This window comes from Cupressus sempervirens, chromosome 1 (genome assembly GCF_028749045.1).
Source record: "Cupressus sempervirens isolate cs-2001-9-10 chromosome 1, ASM2874904v1, whole genome shotgun sequence".
NCBI classification, from domain to species: Eukaryota; Viridiplantae; Streptophyta; class Pinopsida; order Cupressales; family Cupressaceae; genus Cupressus; species Cupressus sempervirens.
The window spans coordinates 89,961,173-89,981,831 of NC_143118.1; the positions used below are offsets into that span (position 1 = coordinate 89,961,173).

Here is a 20,659-nt window from a genome sequence, read left to right on the forward strand (position 1 = left end):
AAAATTAACACCAAATTTAATGTTACATTATTTTTTATTTTTTAGTGTAGTTTTTTCTTTCATTTAAATGAAAAATTATACATATATACATACTTACGTACACATATAATTATAGGCAAGTGCATGTCACTAGATGGCATTTATTTATGTTAATAACCATAAATTAATTTTTTTTTAATTATTTAGAATTATTATATAATTATTTTAATTAATTAATTAATTTTTTATATTATTTGTATATATTATGCAAATAATAGATATATGATAAAAAATAATCTAAACATTAAAAAAATGAATACATTATAATTTTGAAGTAATATTTAATAATTTTTAGAAAATTGTGTTTGAATATATAGATATGAATGGATTAAAATCAATGATGAGCATTTTTCTAATCACTTGTTAACATTCAAATTTTATTTAAAAATAATAATAATTTGATTTTTAAATGACCTATTTTCCACATGAATCAAGAACTAATAAATCTTCCATAGTTTATGCGCAAGAACTAATAAATTTGTGCTCTCATGAACTTTCATCTTTTAGATTTTGTCATGAATTCACCTATTTTACAAGTTAGTATAGGTTTTCCTTTTGATCTAACTTTTGTTTGGGCTGTTTTTAAACACCTTAAATGAAACATGCTAATGTAACATTATATTTGATTGTAAATTTATATTTGAAAATATAAAGATAAAACTTTAATTATTAAAAAATAACATACTTTAAAAAAATATATATTAAAAATGTTTTGAAATTTCTATCGAGAAACTTCAGTAGTGCAAATTTGAAGTAGTGAACATCTCATCTAACTTGCATTTACTGTTTTATGTAATACGTAGAACATTTTCAATAAAACTAAATAAACATATAAATAGGGGGCCTCATCAATCATTCATGTACACCAGCAGGCGAACTTTACGGCAAAACAAAATCGGCCCTGTTGCCATTGAACTTATGTACAATTGGATGGACAAAATTCGTAGCTCAGAAGAGACTAAAAATCTTGTCCTGGAGCAATGACGGGCCAGTGCTTGATTAACAAATGGACAATTTGTAATCTATCCTCAAAGACTTTGGGGCAAAATATAATTTGTCACAGATCTTTGAAAGATTTCACGAGAAACAATCAGCGATCCATCCCCGAAGACATTTGGAAAGATTCTCGCAACATGTGAAATAGCATTATGATCGATTTCGCAATTATTGACTGGGGAATTATCCCCCCCGAATCAATCATGACGGAATGACCAGAACAAAATTATTCATTCTATTCGTACTCCAATGGCAATGCTCCAAGCCATGGCCCTAGGTGCACATATATTCATTCCTTCAACTTTCCGTCCGTTCAAAAGCAGCGTCACATTCAATAGGTAAGGGATCTAAATTTTTCTAGATCCACTCATTTCGAATGCCTTATCGATCTATCCTAAAGCTACAGTCTCAATCGAATACTGAGGAGTAGGCAAAGCGTAATGGAGAATATTGTACAAGGCAATGGCGACAAGGCCTCTGCGCCAGATACTGTGTTCCGGCTCCCTACGCCTGTACTGCCCGCTATTCCGGTACTTTCGCTTCCACTTTTAACCCTGCACAAAATGGAACAGAAATTACAGGCTTATTTCAAAGCATTTCACGATTTCACTTAAGAACTTTTCGTAGTCGACAACGAAAAAGATTCGGCGAGCGAGAAAATGATTTTCTTTTACCCGTCCTGAAGAACACCGGCGTCGGCCGTTAGGGTTCCGACCAGAAAAGCGGGCTTCGCTCCCAGACTAGAGGCCAACATATAGCTGTCAGCCGCCCCTGCGCCTGACGGCACAAAAACTGCGCCGTTTAATAATAGGTCTCCGTCAGTTCGCCAGTTCCAGTTCATCCACTCACTGTCCCCTGCATCGAGCCGCTTGGTTACCTGCAGCATTTAGATTCATCTAGGGTTTCAGTAACGGACTGATTTAGGTTAGCGAAGTTAAATTCAACAGATGCGACAGAATTTGAGTTGCTGGAAAATTTATACCTCCTTTGCATTGGAATCCGAGGGAGCAGAGTATCGATTCCCCTGGCTGTTTATCGTCGGCTTAGCGCTTCCGCCAATGGCGTACATTTCCCAGTGCATGTAATCGTTGTTCACCACGTGGAAGTATCCATGGCGACATCTGTTGACGAACAAAATGAGGGATAATACACCATGAATGATGAAAATTGATTATGTGAGGCTTCTGTACGTATTTGCTTACCGAGGCATCCTTTGGACAAGATCTTCGCCGAAATGGTTGAATGCGATTGTGACCTGCATTATCTCGTCCCCTGTAAAGCTGTCGCTGTGACCGAGCAGCATCACCTGCATTTTTAGAAAGAACAATTCCTCTGAGCCAACAATCGTCGAGAATTCACAGCAATATTGTTGTTGATTTAATTGAGGATTTGATATTTTAGTCATTTCTTGATGAATTTTTAAAAGCGAAAAATAAAAAACTCTTCTGAGCCAACAATCATCTAGATCACACAGCAATATCGTAAATTATTACGAGGATTCCTTGGGGAACTGAGCCAACAATCGTCGAGAATTCACAGCAACATTGTTGTTGATTTAATTGAGGATTTGATATTTTAGTCATTTCTTGATGAATTTTTAAAAGCGAAAAATAAAAAACTCTTCTGAGCCAACAATCATCGAGATCACACAGCAATATAGTAAATCATAACGAGTATTCCTTGGGGGAAAAACCTAACTGTTTTAGCGATCGACAAAGCAGAATTTGACACCTGGTTCGTTAGGTTTTTAATATTATGACACTTGGTTCAAAAAGAGCCCTGGATCCGGATCTTAGATTTTGACTCAATTCAACGAAGGAAATTTGATGGCAGCTTCGTGGAATTTTCCGATAAAATTTTCATACTAAAACCTTGAAAACCTAAAAATTAATTTACCTCCGCACTGCGCTCCGCAGGGTTCCACGCTTTCCTAATCTAAACTAAAATGGACGGTCCGTTTAGCTAGTTTTATCTCACCCGTAAGATCATCCAGAGTCCAGATGCAATGTATGTAAATTGAACTCTTTATTATGAACCATCGACTTACCAAAATTTCAGCGACAATTTTCTAGAAAGAAGTGAACCCGAAGTCCTCATATCCAGAGAAAATAACGCAGCCGGAGTCGAAGAGCTGACCTTATTATGGTGATGGAAGTAATTGTTGGAGATGGTAATAGCTGTGGAACCCATGGTGGCATCTATCAGGCCGTCCGCGCAGTTGTAGAGCTCGCAATGGTCGATCCAGATGAAACTCGAGCTGTAAATGGAGATGCCGTCTCCGTCACACTTTTCATGGTAACCGTAATGAAGAGGGGTGTCCCTTATCATGGCGTTTCCCGCAGGTATGCAGTCGTGAATATGAACGCCATGAATGATGATATTACTCACACCGCGGATTGTGATGCAGGGGCCGTGAGCAATATGAACATTTGCTCCACGGCCATCAATCGTCTTGTAGCTGTTCATTAAGAGCTCTTCTTTGAGCTGAATGAACATGTCGCTCTGGAAAACGATCCAGAGCGGCTCTGTTTGAATGACGGCGTATCGCAAGGTTCCAGGCGTGGGATTCACTGGATCGTTGTCGCTGGAATCGGTAACGAGATAATATTGGCCATTCTTTCCTCCCAGGGCGCCGCCTCCAAAACCAATGGCACAATCTGCAAGTGCTTGCCGGTTCATTTGCCAGTTAGGGTCGCACCGCCAGCAATCGTCGATTGGATTCCCCGTTCCACAGTTCACATAGCTCAGCTGTCGCCGCGAATCGTTGATGCTCCTGCACAGCCATCATACAACATTAGTAGCAGGTAAAATAGTGGAATTTTCGATTTCAATTATATACAAATGCTTCAGTCTAGACATTAGGTTTTGATTTTGGAACGAAATCCGCATTGTGGAAGAAGCAATTCATGGAGATTAGGGTTTCGGCTATCAATGGAGATCTAGGGTTTCTGCTATTAATGGAATTCTAGGGATTGTTGATTTAGGGTTTCTAACATACGAAAGCTTGAGCACAGAAATGTGGCTCGAACGAAGGATTTGCAGTGAAGTGTGGGTTAAAGAAAAGGAACGGGAAATCGCACAGGCTTATCCCGTCTACCAAATAGTAGGGATTTCGTAGAGCACAGCTACATTTAATCAATGCAAAATATAGTATAGTATCGGTAACGCTTTCAGCACTGTAATTGATATAAAATACTTAAAGAAAATTAATGAACTCGGTAATGCAGGAAGGAAAGAGTTTATTTAGTCATATCCAGAAATATTTTAATTGAACAACTTGAATTTCATGTTATCATGTATCCACAGAACTCTGATTGCATTTAACTTTCCTAAACAGTAATTGAAATAAATCACAGGGAACATATTTGGTAGTTATCTTGTTTATCTGTAATGTTAGAAACAATCCTTTAATAGCCACAAATTAATTATAATAGTAGTACTCGTACATTGTCTACAGCTTTATTTGTTCCGAAAGAAACTTAGATTATCTACACATTTATTTCTGTCCTCCTGCATATTAGATCTTTATTTGTAATTTACTATTCTAGCCATTAATGCTTCTGGTAATAATTCTAATCTTGCATAAGCATTTAAGTCATTTAGTATACTACTAAAATGAATTGAAGAGCTTCCACTATTTGAAGCTCGACAAGTCCATAATGTCCAAAACATATTGTCTGCATACTCCAGAGTTGAACGTAGGAATACCTTTGGACCATCTTAACTACTCTTTCTGGATCATCTACGGAAGAAGATTTGTTCCGCATTCGTTCAGGGGATCTACGTACCGAAAAATTCAGAAAATTGTTAAAATTTCCAAATGTCTTGGCTGCAGAAGATCTTGGAATGAGGATTTGGAAGAGCAGGACTACAATTACCAAAATGTATGATAAATACCTCTCCATTTGCATTTGCATTTTCAATTCTATAGGACTCTCACAATTGTGATGCTTCTGAACAACTAGCTCTATTTATTCAGAACAACTAACACTATCTACCTTTTGCATTTGGTGGAGACAAATATCCCCCGTTCACACTGTGTCCTTCAAAAAAGCATTATAATTGATTCCACTTTACCGAGCGACTAATTTATCTACGGTCTCTGTCAAACTGCAGTAGAACCCTCAAGCAAAGTATTTTCTGTTTACCTTCATTACATTCAGCATCACGAGAATCTACAGTGGTAACAATTGACAAAAGAAATCCAAGACTTGTTGATTACTCATTCTATTAAACCTTCGCCGGAGGTATTTAAAATTCCCCACCGGAAGTTCTACAGGGCCCCAGGGCACTTTCTACATCCTTTTTCTTTGCATAATTTCTTTACTTATCAGATCTTTTCAGTTTCCGGCTGTTTCTTCATACAAATTCGTTTACTTGTTCTTTTAATATTCGTATCCTGTATAGAGGTTGAACAGATCTCGGCTCTGTGTATATTCTCCATTTAATCATCTTACAGATAATTTTTTCCGATTCCGTCAGTTGCATTATACAAATTCTTTAACTTGCAGTGTATGTGTTTCAACTGTGACGTGAGGCTCTGAACCTTGTTCTCGTAACAATTTGTAACTTGTGTAGGGTTTTTACAGGTCCCTGTACAGGTCTCATCTGTGTAAACCTTTTATTTTCCATTTTTCCTTCACAATCGATCTGAGATTTGATAAAATTAACTTAGCATGAAGCATTTGGATGCCAGAGCGGTTAAATTCAATTTTTACAGCTTTACAGGAGGAAATCATTAGTCCAGAGAACTTCGAAGTTCATTCAAATTCAGAATACAATTAAGTATGTCTGCTGTACTATGAAAAGATGAAATCCTCTTACAATTCTGTGTAGAATTATTGCTGAAGATTCTCTGTAATGTGCTGAAGAAATTTTCGATTGATTTCTAATTCGTGAAGTGATTTTTTGTTGACTTTTGTTGTCATCTTCTTATTACTATGCGATGTAATGATTCCAACAAATTTTTATTTATTTTTCAAAGAGATCTTTTTCAACTGCAACTCTTTTCATTATAATCCAGCTTTGTGGCACATCTATAGGTCAGTGTAATTAATGAGATGATTTTCAATTGGGTCTAAATAGATTGCAGCGATCAGTGGTCTGATAATTGAACAGATATCATAAATGTGTTGCATGCTCGCATCAATTAATTGGGAGGCTTTCAAATCAGCAACGGAATAAATCTAGTCAGGTATGGACAGTAGCAGGCAAAGGTCAAAGAAGGGTCGAATGGAAATCCATTACACGCCAGCCGCCCTGTCCCCTCCACTTTATCGCCATCGTTATCTCTATGCAGCACCCAAAATCGATTAGTTAAATAAGTGAAATTTATAATATGATGAATATTGTAATTTTTTTATTAATTAATTATCATTATAAATTTTTTGCATAGACAATTGTGTCATATCCTATCATTTTGTTATTTCCCAAAGAAAGCCAGGCTGCTAGATTTGGCTTGCATGTCAAGCTTAGGCTAGTATTATTTTGTATTTATTTATTTTATTGAATTCTTAAATATGATTATGCTTCATAAAATTTATGAAAGCTATTTAAAGATTTTTGTTAGTTTAAAAAAAGTAACATTTTGATACATAATTGTCTTTTTGTTCTCTTTAATTGGTGGACACCTCCTCACCCCACTCTTTTAATTTCTTTTTTTAGTTGTATCTTTTATCTTTGAGTTCATCAATCATTTTCCATCCTAATTATAGAGTTATCTCTTTATCCCTCCATCTGTTATTTTAATTTGCTTTATTTTTATTTTCCATTCTTTATATCTTATTTTTATTTCAATTTGTTAATGTATTCCATTTGCCTTTTAATAAAATTATATTCTTGATATATCTTATATCATATTAATTGGTTGAATTCTATAAGGTATGTAAGAATTTTAATTTGTTTTCTTTTTGGGTCTGGGAGGTGGGAGGGATTCTATATGGGGGACATGAAGGGGAAGAGAAACTAAGCCCCCCAATTCTATTTATAAATTTAATTTAATTTCTTATTTTTAGATTGTCATTTTATTTGTCAATGTCTAGGAGTTTAATTTTATAAGAAATTTATTTAATTTAAATTTTAAATTTAGTTTTTTAAAATGTATATTTTATTAGATTTATTTTAGTTAATGTGGATAGGCAAAGAAAGGGTGGAGTGGTTATTGTTAACTTTTTTTTTTTAGGTTGAATCTGACAACACCTCAAAATTATAGATTTAGTTATAAATTGAATAACTTAAATTAAAAATGTAAAATATTTGTTACAATTATAAATCATCAATTTTTTATAGAATTTAAAATAAAAAGCTTGTGGGAAAAAAATGGAGATAAAAAAAATATAAATAGTTTTAGTGTAGTAAATTAAAGTTTAATAATTTTTTAGAATACATCTTTCAAGATTCTTTAGATAGATTAATTTAAGATCTTAGAATTTTTTTTTTTTTTTTTAAATCTCTCTTATTTCAAAATATCCTTACTTTTAAAAATTAAATAATATTGATATTAAAATTTAATTTCTTGATTAAATTTAAGAAATATCTAAGATCTTAGTTTCTTAGAACATAATGATTTCTTAGAATCAAATATCTTTAAACTTTTTAAATTTAAATTCTTAAAATTTAAGATACATTGATAGCATCTTTTGGTTGTCTTTTTTACCTTTTTAATTAAATATCTCAAGGGCATCCAATTAATAACATAAAGAATTCTTTTTAATATTTTAGCATTCTATATTATTTAATTGAACTCTCTTCCTTTCACTTCTTCCATTGAATTGCATTCATTGCTTATCCCTTTTCATTTTTAATATCTAAGAATCTAATTTATCAACCATCTGTCTTTATTTATATAGATTTTTAAAATAAATAAAAAGTCTCTTTATATAATAATCTTTTTTATTCTAAGATATCTTGAATTTGACATAATAAAACAAAAAACATACATGATTAATAATTAAACTCTTAGATTCATTTTAATTATGATGCTAGGAAATGAAATATGGCTATGAATTTGATTTCTTAGAGCTTCATGCTTTTAGTTATTTGTTTGTAATTTAAGATAACTTTCATTCATTTTTATCTTTTATGGTAGTTTCTATTATTTTTGTTTCTCTATTTTCTTGTAATCTTATAAGTCATTATTATTATTTATTTAAGAATAGTGTGAGAATCTATTGACCTTATATTTTACCACATAAAACTTTCTAAATACAATAAGAATTGCTTGTATTATGTGAAAATCTGTTAGGAACCTGTGTGTTCCTTCTGTTTATTTTGTTAGAGTAGTGTTGTTGGACGCATATGCTTTGTAAGTCGTCCCGTGAGTATATTTTATTATCCCACATGCATAGGTAGTATTACTTTTCTAGATCGTACCTAGTATATAAGAATAGGTTGAGGCCCTTGATGGGCACGGACGAATTTATTGTATTGAGCTTGCTCAAAGGAGGTTACCCCCTCGAAGTGGCCTGCGATCAGTAGATTCATTCTGAGTTCTGCTATCACTTTGTATTCTGTTATTTCGAGCATTCTCACGATATTGCTATAAGGAGGGTCTTCACATCTGGTATCAGAGCACTCTCTTGGGCTCGCTGGGTGGAAATTACATCAATTTTTTTTTTTCTGTCGTGGCCTTCAGGTTCCTCTCACTTCTAATATCTCTTGTTATTGCAATAACTCTTTTCAGTTGTTCTGTCTGTGAGTGAATTTTTTCTAAGTCGACTGTTCATCAAAAAAAAAAAAAAAAAAAGAGTAAAATTTTTTCTGTTTTTTAGTCGTAGCTTCCTTGTTTGCTTTCTGTTTCTGCTCATACTTCCGCAGAACGTCTGCAATATCATTTCGCATACTTCCTTCCTTGGCGACCCAACCCCAAATTTTACATATCAAAGCCCTAAATCCCTCATTTATCTAATTTTAGGGTTTGCCCTATCTTTTTCACCTCTCATCCAATCGCCACCAAACTGAGCCACAAGATTCAATTCCTCATTTTGCTCCCTTATCCCTCTTGGACTGTTCGCCTCATTTCGCCTCCCTACCCTTGAAACCCTCATTTTTCTTTTTCCCTTGTCCCTAGATAGTCTCCCACCACCCGTCGAACACCCATTTCCTATATGAGTTTTACCCAAATCCAAGTTTGCCGTAACTAAAAAAGTTTTTGTTTCTCATCTTCTACCCATTCCAAAAAAAAAAAAAAAAAAAAAAACCTTGTTTTATGGTTGTTACGCGTACAGGAGCAAAAATCATGGAAGAGGAAATTGCATCCCTCAAAACCAAACTTCAAGATCTGGATAACAAAATTCTGGGTCTTAACTTTCAGCAGTCAGCCATGAGCCGAAACCATTCAGGAGATACTGGGTCCTCTTCTGGCAATTTCCGTGGACCAAAGCTTGATTTTCCACGCTTCGATGGTTCTGATCCGACTGGATGGATCTATAGGGCAGAGCAGTATTTCAGCTTGCATAATACTTTGGATAACCACAAAGTCTCCCTTGCATCTTTTCATTTGGAACATGAAGCTCTTCAATGGTTCCGTTGGTACATCAAGGCTAATGTAGGCCCAACGTGGAGAGAATTGTGCACCCTCATTTTGGAGCGCTTTGGCCCTAGTTCCTTTGATGATTTCACAGGAGCACTCACTAAACTGCGTCAAACAGGCACTGTAAGAGAATACCAGACAGAGTTTGAAAAATTAGCTAATTACACAGAGGGCTTGTCTGATGAATTCTTCCGTAGTTGTTTTGTCAGTGGTCTGAAGGATGCACTTCGCTCAGAAGTCAAAATGTTTCGACCTACTACAATGATGGAAGCCCTTGGGTTGGCTAAGTTAGCGGAAGACAAGATTAGTGCTCTACAACGCTCCAGATCTAATTTTGTTCCATTCAGAAATACAAGTTCTCACAACCCTCCAGTCATACCAGCTCCCAGAACTACTCCGATCAAGCACTTGTCTGAAACAGAGATGCGAGTCAAGCGAGACAAAGGGCTTTGTTATAATTGTGATGAGAAATGGTCTCGGGGCCATAGATGTGTTCAGCAAAAGCTCTATCTCTTGGATGTGGATTCTCCACCGAAACTGGAAGAATATGTAGATGCTCAGGAAACAGTGGATGATGAGGTTGAGCCTCACCAGCCTGAACCTCCTTCACCAGAAGCTCCACCAGAGATATCTGTCCATGCTTTGGCAGGAGTCACTACTCCACAAACCATGCGGGTCCAGGGTTTCTTCAAGAAGATCCCTCTTACTATACTCATTGATTCTGGTAGCACTCATAACTTCATTGATCCACGAATAGCCAAACAGGCTGATTGCTTTATCCATCCCTGCTCTAGCTTTGAAGTCATGATTGCCAATGGGGGCACTTTACCTTGTAAAGGGAAATGTCGCAATGTGCGTCTCTCTATTGGAGATTATAACATGCGCTCTGACATGTTTGCCTTACCCTTAGGTGGCTGTGATGTGGTTTTGGGTGCCCAATGGTTACGCACTCTTGGCCCCATTCTCTGGGATTTTGCTGAACTTTGGATGCAGTTTTCCGCCGAGGGGCACCAACACACTTTGAAAGGCTTACAACCAGGGTCTCTCAGCATCATCAGTTCACACCGTATGGAAAAACTTCTTAAGAAGAATTCACATGGTGTCATCGCTCAGCTCCATTCCATTCAGATGCAGCCATCAACAGTCTCTAGCACTCCTGCCGATCTCCAACACATTTTGGACAAGTATTCTGGTATATTTGCTGAACCTGTGGGATTACCTCCTTCTCGTCCAGAGGACCACCGTATTCAGCTCCTTCCTGGCAGTGTTCCGCCCAACATCAGGCCCTACCGCTACCCATTTCATCAGAAGACCGAAATCGAGATACTTGTCCGTGACTTACTGAAGCAAGGTATTATTCGCCCTAGTACCAGTTCCTTTTCTTCTCCAGTTCTGCTTGTTCGCAAAAAAGATGGGTCATGGCGACTCTGCATTGATTTCCGAGCACTTAATCATCTCACTATAAAGGACAAGTTTCCCATTCCAGTTGTTGATGAACTTCTTGATGAACTTCATGGGGCTCATTTTTTCTCCAAGTTAGATCTTCGTTCTGGGTATCATCAAATTCGGGTTAATGAGGAGGATATACCTAAAACTGCCTTCCGCACACATGATGGTCACTATGAATTTTTAGTCATGCCCTTTGGCCTCACGAATGCTCCTTCAACATTTCAGGCAGTGATGAATAACATATTTCGACCATACCTCCGGAAATTCATTCTGGTCTTCTTTGATGATATCCTCATATATAGCAAAACTTGGGCTGAGCATCTCCATCATCTGGAGCTTGTCTTGCAACTTCTCTCTGATCATCAACTCTGTGCAAAACTATCTAAATGTGTGTTTGGCCAGGAGGAAGTGGAGTATCTCGGGCATATTGTTGCACACCATGGAGTGCGGGTGGATCCTACAAAAATAGATGCCATGAAAACTTGGCCGCATCCTAAAACTCTCAAGAGCCTTCGGGGTTTTTTGGGGTTGACTGGCTACTACCGCAAGTTTGTCAAAGATTACGGGAAAATTGCAGCACCATTGACAGCTCTGTTAAAAAAGGATGCCTTCTCCTGGAACCCTGTTGCTGAGACTGCATTTGAACAACTGAAACAGGCTATGTGCAGTACACCTGTTCTCGCGATGCCAGATTTTTCCAAACCCTTCACTATTGAGAGTGATGCTTGCGGCAATGGATTGGGTGTTGTTCTCCTGCAAGATGACCATCCTATTGCGTTCACTAGCAAAGCCCTCTCTGGTAAGAATCTAGCCCTCTCTACTTATGAAAAAGAAATGATGGCTATTTTGCATGCTGTACAGAAGTGGCGGCCATACCTCTTAGGGAGTCATTTTTGCATCAGAACCGATCACCAAAGTCTGAAATACTTCCTGGAACAACGGGTATCCTCTCCTACACAACAGAAATGGGTCAGCAAACTCATGGGGTATGATTATGAGATCACCTACAAGAAGGGTAAGGAGAATATTGTGGCAGATGCTCTTTCTCGCACATTTGATAATCAAGCTTCCCTTTCCGCTATTTCTATGCCCATTCCCAATTGGTTAGCGTCTGTTCAGCAGGGCTATGACAGTGACTCTTCTTTATCTCAAATCATTCACCAGCTAGCCAATAATCCTTCTGCTATACCACATTACTCTTGGGATGGTGCTTCTCTTCGATACAAGGGTCGGCTAGTGCTTCCTCAGAACCCAGCTCTACATCAGGCTATTTTTTATGAACTCCATGCTTCTCCTTCAGCAGGGCACTCAGGCTTCCTCAAAACTTATGAGCGAGCAAGGAGAAACTTCTTTTGGAAAGGGATGAAACAGACGATTCAACAGATGGTGGCTGAATGTGATACTTGCCAACGCCACAAGGGTGAAACGACCCTCCTTCCTGGCTTGCTCGAACCATTGCCCACCCCTACACGGATTTGGACTGATATTTCTATGGATTTCATTGAAGGGCTTCCTAAATCCGGTGGCAAGACAGTGATCTTGGTTGTGGTTGATCGTCTCTCGAAATATAGTCATTTTTGTGCCCTCAGCCACCCCTATACTGCCTCCTCTGTTGCACAAATCTTCATGGACCAGATATTTCGTCTTCATGGACTCCCTTCTTCCATTGTCTCTGATCGTGATGCAACTTTTACCAGTCATTTTTGGACTGAACTGTTTCAGAAAACTGGCACCAAACTGAAGATGAGTTCGGGCTATCACCCACAAACTGATGGTCAAACTGAAATTGTCAATAAATGCTTGGAAACTTATCTTCGTTGCTTCACTTCCGAACAGCAACATCAGTGGGCCAAGTGGCTCCCTTTAGCTGAATGGTGGTACAATACCTCTTACCACACTGCCTCTAAAATGACTCCATATGAAGCAGTCTATGGTCAGGCACCTCCAGTGCTCCTTCCCTACACTCCCAACAGCTCACCGGTCCAGGCAGTTGACATAGTTCTCCGCAACAGGGATCAGATTCTTCGTACCTTACAGGATAATCTTCACATGGCCCGTAATCGGATGAAACAGCAAGCAGATCAACACCGTTCTGAGCGCTCATTTCAAGTTGGGGATATGGTTTTTCTTCGTCTACAGCCATACAAACAATCCTCCCTAAAGCTGAAAGGGCGTCATAAGCTGGCCCCAAAATTTTATGGGCCTTATAAGGTTCTGCAGAAGATTGGTTTAGTTGCTTATAAACTGGAACTTCCTCCTTCTTCCCGCATTCATCCAGTCTTTCATGTTTCTTGTCTAAAGAAAGTTTTGGGTACCACTGTCAGAGCACAAACTACTCTCCCTGAAATGGATACGGAAGGATCCATTATCCTGGAGCCGGTGGCAATCATTGACCAGCGCACTCGCCAGCTTCGCTCTCGCTCCATCTCTGAGGTCTTGATTCAGTGGCATGGCATGCAACCAGAGGATGCTACCTGGGAACCCCTTCTTCAGATTCAACAACAATTTCCACACCTTAAGCTTTGAGGACAAAGCTTTTTTCTAAGGGAGAGGGGATGTTAGGAACCTGTGTGTTCCTTCTGTTTATTTTGTTAGAGTAGTGTTGTTGGACGCATATGCTTTGTAAGTCGTCCCGTGAGTATATTTTATTATCCCACATGCATAGGTAGTATTACTTTTCTAGATCGTACCTAGTATATAAGAATAGGTTGAGGCCCTTGATGGGCACGGACGAATTTATTGTATTGAGCTTGCTCAAAGGAGGTTACCCCCTCGAAGTGGCCTGCGATCAGTAGATTCATTCTGAGTTCTGCTATCACTTTGTATTCTGTTATTTCGAGCATTCTCACGATATTGCTATAAGGAGGGTCTTCACAAAATCTCTTCACTTCATAATTTTTATGAGTAAGAGGAGGTTAATTATTATTAATTGTGATTGATTAATAATGATTATTAGTTAAGTTTGATAAATTCAAACCAAGACCTCATTTGTTATTTATTTATTTAAAGACTAAATATAGAAATGTGATTATGTATACAATCATTAAGATAAAAAAAATTAAAAAATAGTGACCAAAGATATACAAAATTTATACACAACTAAATTCAAAATATTTAAAAATTATATAAACATTAAACATGGAAGCCTGTCAATCTTTTGATAGGTCCATCGTTGTATCTCATTTTACACTTTCGCGATGGACAAAATCAACCGCTTCCGTCAAGCAAGGGCGGGCATATGCTCGATTAACAAACGGACAATTCCTAACCTATCGTGAAAGATTTCGACAAAATATAAACAACTTGTATTCTATCCAGAGATTCTGCAAATTGCAGAGAAATGGCATTATCCCGAATTTCGCCATTATTGGCCGGGATAATTGTCCTTTCCTAATCAATAACGAAGGACGGTCCGAAAAAAATGTTTTCTTCTGTTGCTCCCCCAATTCCGATGCTCTAAGCTCTGGCCCGCACTGCACAGTATTCCTTGAGCTTTTCCCCTCTCCACAGAAGCGTCAATTTCGAAGGTCTCCAAAATTTCACCGATCCACTCAAATTAGGGATCGTAGGCCGGAATCCTATGGCTATAGTCTCAATACAAGGCAGAGCAATAGGCAGAGTGTAATGGAGTACATCATACAGAGCAATGGCGACAACGCTTGGGAGCCTGACACTGTAATGCGGCCCCCTACGCCTGTACTGCCTGCTATTCCCGTACTTCCATTCCCACCGTCGATATTTCCGCTTCCACTTCTAACCCTGCAAGGGGCAGCAGAAATTAGGTTAAATTCAGAGCATTTGAAAGCTTTTCGTACAAGACAACAAGAAAGATTCTCCGATCGAGAAAGTGGTTTTCGTTTACCCGTCCTGAAGAACTCCGGCGTCCCCAGTTAGGGTTCCGACCAGAAAAGCAGGCTTTGCTCCGAGGCTAGAGGCCAACATGTAGCTGTCCGCTGCTCCTGCGCCGGACGGAACGAAAAATGCGCCATTTAACATTAGATCTCCCTCCGTTCTCCAGTTCCAGTACATCCATTCATTGTCCTCTGCATCAAGCCGCTTGGTTATCTGTAGTATATGCATTGTTCAGTGACGGATTCGATTAGCTAAGCGCGTTTAAACTCTGAGAATGCGCCAGAAATTTGAGTGGATGGAAGATTTTAACCTGCTTTGCATTGGTATCCGAGGGAGCTAGGTAACGATTGCCTTCGCTGTTTATCGTCGGCTTCGCGCTTCCGCCAATGGCGTACATTTCCCAGTGCGTGTAATCGTTGTTTACTACGTGGAAGTATCCATGGCGACATCTGTTGACGAACAAAATGAGGGATGATACTCCATGAATGACGAGAATTGATTAAGAGTCTGTAAAGATTTCTGTACACATTTACTTACCGAGGCATCCTTTGGACAAGATCTTCGCCGAAATGGTTGAATGCGATGGTGACCTGCATTATCTGATCCCCCGTAAAGCTGTCGCTGTGACCGAGCAGCATCACCTGCATTCCCAGAATGAACACTTTTCTCAGCCAACAAAAATCAAGAATACACAGCAACATTGCTAAATTTAATGGAGGATTTCATATTAATGTAATTTCTTCATGACCTGATAAACAAAACTAAATTATTTAGGATCCACAAGCACGCAACTGACACCTGTGCATCGGTTTATCTATAACAATTGACACTCAATTCAAACTAACCGCTGGATTTCGGATTTTGATTCACTAACGGAAAATTGATATGAGCTTCCTCGAAGTTTCCTTCCATTTCGAGCTTAAAATATTTCAAAATTTAGTCTCTACCTTTCCCTAATCTAAACAAATAAAATGAACCGTCCATTCGGCTGCTTTAGTCTCAGCCGTAAGATTATCCAGAATCAAGACACAACATATGTAAATTTAACTCTGCATTGTTAACCATCGATTTAAGATCAAATACTCGACACGGTAAAAACCCGAATAAGAGCACAAGATCCTCATCAAATGCATAAGGGCTAACCTCATTGTGGTGATGGAAATAGTTGTTGGAGATGGTAATCGCAGTCGAACCCATGATAGCGTCGATTAGGCCGTCTGCGCAATTGTAGAGCTCGCAATGGTCGACCCAGATGAAACTCGAGCTGAAAATGGAGATGCCGTCGCCGTCGCAGACTCCCCTGAAACCGTAATGAACAGGGGAGTCCCTCACCATGGCGTTTCCGGCTGGTATGCAGTCGTGAATATGAACGCCGTGAATGATTATGTTCGTCACATACTGGATCGTGATGCAGGGGCCGTGAGCGATGTGAACATTTGCTCCTCGGCCATCGATTGTCTTGTAGCTGTTCATTATGAGCTCTTCTTTGAGCTGAATGAACATGTCGCTCTGGAAGATGATCCAGAGGGGCTCCGTTTGAATGACAGCGTAGCGGAGGGTTCCCGGCGTGGGATTCACTGGATCGTTGTCGCTTGAATCGGTGACGAGGTAATATTCACCGTTCTTTCCTCCCAGGGCTCCGCGGCCGAAGCCAATGGCACAATCTGCAAGTCTCTGCCGATCCATTTGCCAGTTAGGGTCACACCGCCAGCAATCGTCGATTGGATTTCCCGTTCCGCAGTTCACATAGCTCAGCTGTCGCCGTGAATCGTTAATGCTTCTGCACAGCCATTTGACAAACAGTATTAGAAGCAGGTATAGTAGAATAGAAGTTTCTGTTTATTGAAGCCCCTTACACATGCTTCAGTTTAGACATTAGGTTTTGAATTTGGAACAAAATCTACATTTTGGAAGATTAAGGGTTTCAGCGATTCACGGAGATTTAGGATCTTTGAACAACACAGAAATGTGGCTTGAGTGAAGGATTTGCGGTGAAGTTGAGGTAGAAGGAAAGGAAGGGGAAATCACACAGGATTACACCGGGCACCAAATAATGAGTGCTTACTAGGGGCATAGCTACGTTTAACCATGGAGATTTAGGGTTTCTGAACTTACGAAAGCTCGAGCGTAGAAATGTGGCTTGAATGTAGGGTTTTCGGTGAAGTTAAGGTTGAAAAGAGTGAGTGAGAAATCACTGAGGGATTACAGCAGAGTATAACTCCAAACAGTCCAAACATTTAAGGGTTTAATAGGGCTCAACTACCTTATCGAAAACAAGACAAACTATAGCGAGATTAATGCTTTTAACATTATAACCAATATCAAATCGATTGGGAAAATCGAATACGATTGTCATGCAGGGGATTAAAATGCATCATGGACCGCAGATTATGATCAGAATGTAGAAATGTTAATGAAGCAAGAAGTTTAGATGACCAAATTGAAAATGAAATTAACAGCTGGTCAGAAATAGACATGTACGTGGCCCATTCATTTCCTGCAAATACACAAAACTCAGTGTCTGCATTGCCAAATTGCTGATGATCAATTGCATAAACTTTCATAGAAAGTGATTGCAAAAGAAGATCCCAGGAGCGATATTTTTGGTACGTTTGTTTTATGTCCAATAATAAAAGCAGGCTTTCAATAGCCAGAAATAAATGATATTAAGTGTCGTATCTACAGCTTTATTTCTTCTAAAACAAACAAACACATTTATTTCTATCCTCCTGCATTTTAGATCTTATTTTTTAACTAGTCTTGCTAATCCCTGAGCTATGAATCAACAGTATCATCTACACTACCCCATTTATTTCAATCCCCCTGCATTTCTCTGAGATAACCATTAAAGTTATCTGAATCCTATTAAAATGTATTGAAGATCTATCTATGACTAGTGGAAACTTGAAAATCCTACAATGCAGGGTCATCTACAAACCGAAAGACGCTTATATACATACACATATCAGTGTTTGAAGTGTGAATACCTCTGGACCATCTCAACTACTCTTTCTGGATCACCTACTGAAGAAGATTTGTTCTTCTTCTGCATTTGTTCAGGGGGCAAGTTGTTGAAAATTGCAAATTTCTTTGCTGCGAATGAAGATTTTGGAATGAGGAAGCACAGAATTCCAATTACGGCAATGTAGCAGGACAACTGCCCCTTCCTTTGCATTCTCATTTCAATTCTGCAGAAATCTCACAGTTGTGACTGATGAGACGGGAAGTGGAAGAGAAAGCTCTCCAAGTGACGGTTAAGCAGAAGTTACTCAGCACCGGCTTTTGGGTAAGAATGTCTATCTTAGAAAACAGAGGAAATGTATGTTATAATAAAAATATAAATTATGCATTTGCAGACTGCCTCGAAGTACGACGCCTGCTGACCAGCTCTTTTATCAACAAGAGTGCTTTTGGAAGAGCTCGATAGAAAACTCGAAATGGGTAAAGACCGATGCAGAAATCGATGAATATCAATTGTGTTCACCAATATTTAATGCCAATTCAGAAATTACTGCTTTAGATTTAAGGAAACAGGGGGCTCAGTGCATTGCAGGTTGTGTTCTAAGTTGCAGGATTCTCGTGAACAACTAATTCTCTATTTATGGTCTGCAATTTCAATTGGACGGCAGACTGTCCCCATTCACAGAGGGTCATTGAAAATAAGTTTAATTGGTTCCAAGGTGTATTTGTCAAAAAATGCAGTAAAGGGACCGAAGAAAAGAATTTCGGTTATCCTACATTGCATTCTATCATCACTAGCCATCAGAGAAGTAATAATTGGTAGAAAGAATCCAAAGCCTTGTTGGTCAGTTATTCTACTAAAATCTTCACAAGCAGTTAATAATATTCCTAACCACACCATCACACTTTATATAGACCTTTTACAACAGGCCCCAGTGCATTTTATTACATTTTTTTCATAGTTTCTAGCAGTTTGGTTGTATCTAAAAAGCATGAACTTACTGTGTATACATTCAACGGTGAGGTAAGTTCTACATTAAATTTAGATAGCTTTCCATTATTTGCTCTAGCTCGATGCTGGACTACAGAAATAAAGAGTTTCTTTTATAAATTGTTACTTTTTCAATATTGATGAAGAGGTAATTACTAATATATCACTATCATGAACAGTAAACTAATTGAACTACAATCCTTATAATTTCTACGAACACTTCCAAATTTTTGATGCTTATCACAGTCCAAAATCTCAAAGATTCCACATCGGTGCTTGGTAGTGGATCTTTTCTCATTAAGTTTGAGGATAAAGACTTGGAAAGCAGTGGCCAATGTAGTTATAGATTGATGCCCATCAGATAACATCACGGCCGGCAAGCCACTACACGATTCCAACGGGGTCCCTCTCGGATCAAGATGGCAGCAGTATAAATTTGACTTAGTGTTCTTCGAATATGATTCATTTCTACTCGCTGTATATACCCAAAATATAACATATCGAGAAGATTGCCATATATGCATGGATCATAACATTCATTAACAGAAACAGATGTATTGGTAAATGTTATTAATGTGATAGTTTTCGATTGGCTCTAAATAGATTGGTAGTTTCAAATATGAATCTTTAGCCAGAAACAATGCTCCTATCAATTAATTGGAAGCTTTCAAATCAGCTACCAATTTTTAATTGGAAAAATAAATGAGGAAAAGAATGGAGTTGGAAAATATTCACAGCTATGAGCGACAGCAAGCAGGTGACATAGTCAGAAGAATACAGCAATGAAAAGTATGGCTGACGTGGAGTTGCCCAATTGCTGAACATTACACGTCACACCAACCGTCCTGCTTTACTGCTTTTCTACCCTGAATGTAATCTACGTCCTTTTGCGCTGTCAGGGCCCAGTTCCCACGCAGGTTTGTCCACTCGTCTTTGATGACTTTGAAAACAGATGCATTTTTACGCTTAATTATTCTTTTCCACGTGCTACCTCCCTTTCCTATAAATGAATCCTTGATTTTAGTAACACTAATGAATGTGGATCTTCTAATTTAAGGGGAAAAAACAGCGATGTATGTGGAAATAGTTCACTTTTGAAGTGATGTTCAAAAATTAACATTTTTAATTTTTTATTAAAAAATGTTGTTTTAATGGATGTCAATGATAATTTTGCATATTAAATTTAATAATATTAACAAAAAATAAAAAATTGTAGATTTAGGTATTGAAAAGAATAGGGAAATAATAAAAATATAGTATAATTTTTAATATGTTGGAATAACACAAAGTATGGCTAGTTGAAGTCGTATTGTAAAACTATTATAAGTCTACAATTCATAAGTGGAAGTGGCATTATGAACTTTAACTTTATTTGTCATCAGTTGGATGAATGTTGTTGATGCTTCATAGTTTGTTATATTTTAACAACCTTTTATGAAGGAGTAGTTTTGGACTTCATTTTAGTAAAGATTCTTCTTTTTAGAGAAGTCTTTTTTATTGGTTTCTTACTTTTCGATAATCTATTTGATAATATTCTTATGAATTTGAAAGGTCTCTTCTAAGAGGCAAGCAAGGATCACCATCTAAAGAAAGCATTGAGCTTAAAAGGGAGTTGAGATTAAAGTGTTATTAATATTGCAATCTTATTTATTATTCATCTATCTACAACTTTTCTATAATGCATCCATGGATGTCTAAAGAGGTTTTTGTAATTTAGATTTTCTAGTGTTGGTGTACTTAAATATCTACTAATTATGTTTTAATTAAGCTTGTTTAGGATAATACATTGCATAGCAATTTGCATATGTGACACCTAAGTGTTTGTGCCTATATTAATACAG

General features: G+C 37.9%; 2 protein-coding genes across 4 annotated transcripts; both read right to left on the reverse strand.

Moving 5' to 3' along the window:
- Positions 1-917: 917 nt before the first annotated feature.
- Positions 918-5,018, reverse strand: LOC149576370 (putative pectate lyase 5). 2 transcript variants are annotated; one of them, XM_089817019.1, is made up of 7 exons: positions 4,933-4,992; positions 4,744-4,815; positions 3,172-3,808; positions 2,238-2,341; positions 2,018-2,156; positions 1,710-1,912; positions 918-1,589 (listed from the first exon to the last, which is right to left on the reverse strand). In XM_089817019.1, exons 1-7 carry the CDS (start codon positions 4,950-4,952, stop codon positions 1,436-1,438), a joined length of 1,329 nt encoding a protein of 442 aa, XP_089673145.1. In that variant the 5' UTR covers positions 4,953-4,992; the 3' UTR covers positions 918-1,435. The 2 variants fall into 2 exon arrangements, with proteins under 2 accessions (XP_089673145.1, XP_089673143.1); XM_089817017.1 differs by having other exon boundaries at positions 4,744-5,018.
- Positions 5,019-14,095: 9,077 nt separating this feature from the next.
- On the reverse strand, positions 14,096-18,701 carry LOC149576371 (putative pectate lyase 5). 2 transcript variants are annotated; one of them, XM_089817021.1, is made up of 6 exons: positions 17,854-18,701; positions 16,010-16,646; positions 15,404-15,507; positions 15,177-15,315; positions 14,877-15,079; positions 14,096-14,773 (listed from the first exon to the last, which is right to left on the reverse strand). In XM_089817021.1, the coding sequence occupies exons 1-6, from the start codon at positions 18,045-18,047 to the stop codon at positions 14,599-14,601; spliced, it is 1,452 nt and encodes a 483-aa protein (XP_089673147.1). In that variant the 5' UTR covers positions 18,048-18,701; the 3' UTR covers positions 14,096-14,598. The 2 variants fall into 2 exon arrangements, with proteins under 2 accessions (XP_089673147.1, XP_089673150.1); XM_089817024.1 differs by lacking the exon at positions 17,854-18,701 and adding an exon at positions 16,982-17,219.
- Between the last annotated feature and the right edge of the window lie 1,958 nt (positions 18,702-20,659).

What these genes read in the sequence shown, in the direction of transcription:
- LOC149576370 (XM_089817017.1), bottom strand. Translation starts at nt 4,952, where the DNA reads ATGCAAATGCAAATGGAGAGGTATTTATCATACATTTTGGTAATTGTA. An exon ending in ACTTCCATCACCATAATAAG is followed by an intron (nt 2,342 to 3,171) that starts GTCAGCTCTTCG and finishes CTAAAAATGCAG; the next exon opens with GTGATGCTGCTCGGTCACAG. An exon ending in GCCGGTGTTCTTCAGGACGG is followed by an intron (nt 1,590 to 1,709) that starts GTAAAAGAAAAT and finishes CATTTTGTGCAG; the next exon opens with GGTTAAAAGTGGAAGCGAAA.
- LOC149576371 (XM_089817021.1), bottom strand. Translation starts at nt 18,047, where the DNA reads ATGAGAATGCAAAGGAAGGGGCAGTTGTCCTGCTACATTGCCGTAATT. An exon ending in ATTTCCATCACCACAATGAG is followed by an intron (nt 15,508 to 16,009) that starts GTTAGCCCTTAT and finishes CTGGGAATGCAG; the next exon opens with GTGATGCTGCTCGGTCACAG. An exon ending in CTTGTCCAAAGGATGCCTCG is followed by an intron (nt 15,316 to 15,403) that starts GTAAGTAAATGT and finishes GTTCGTCAACAG; the next exon opens with ATGTCGCCATGGATACTTCC.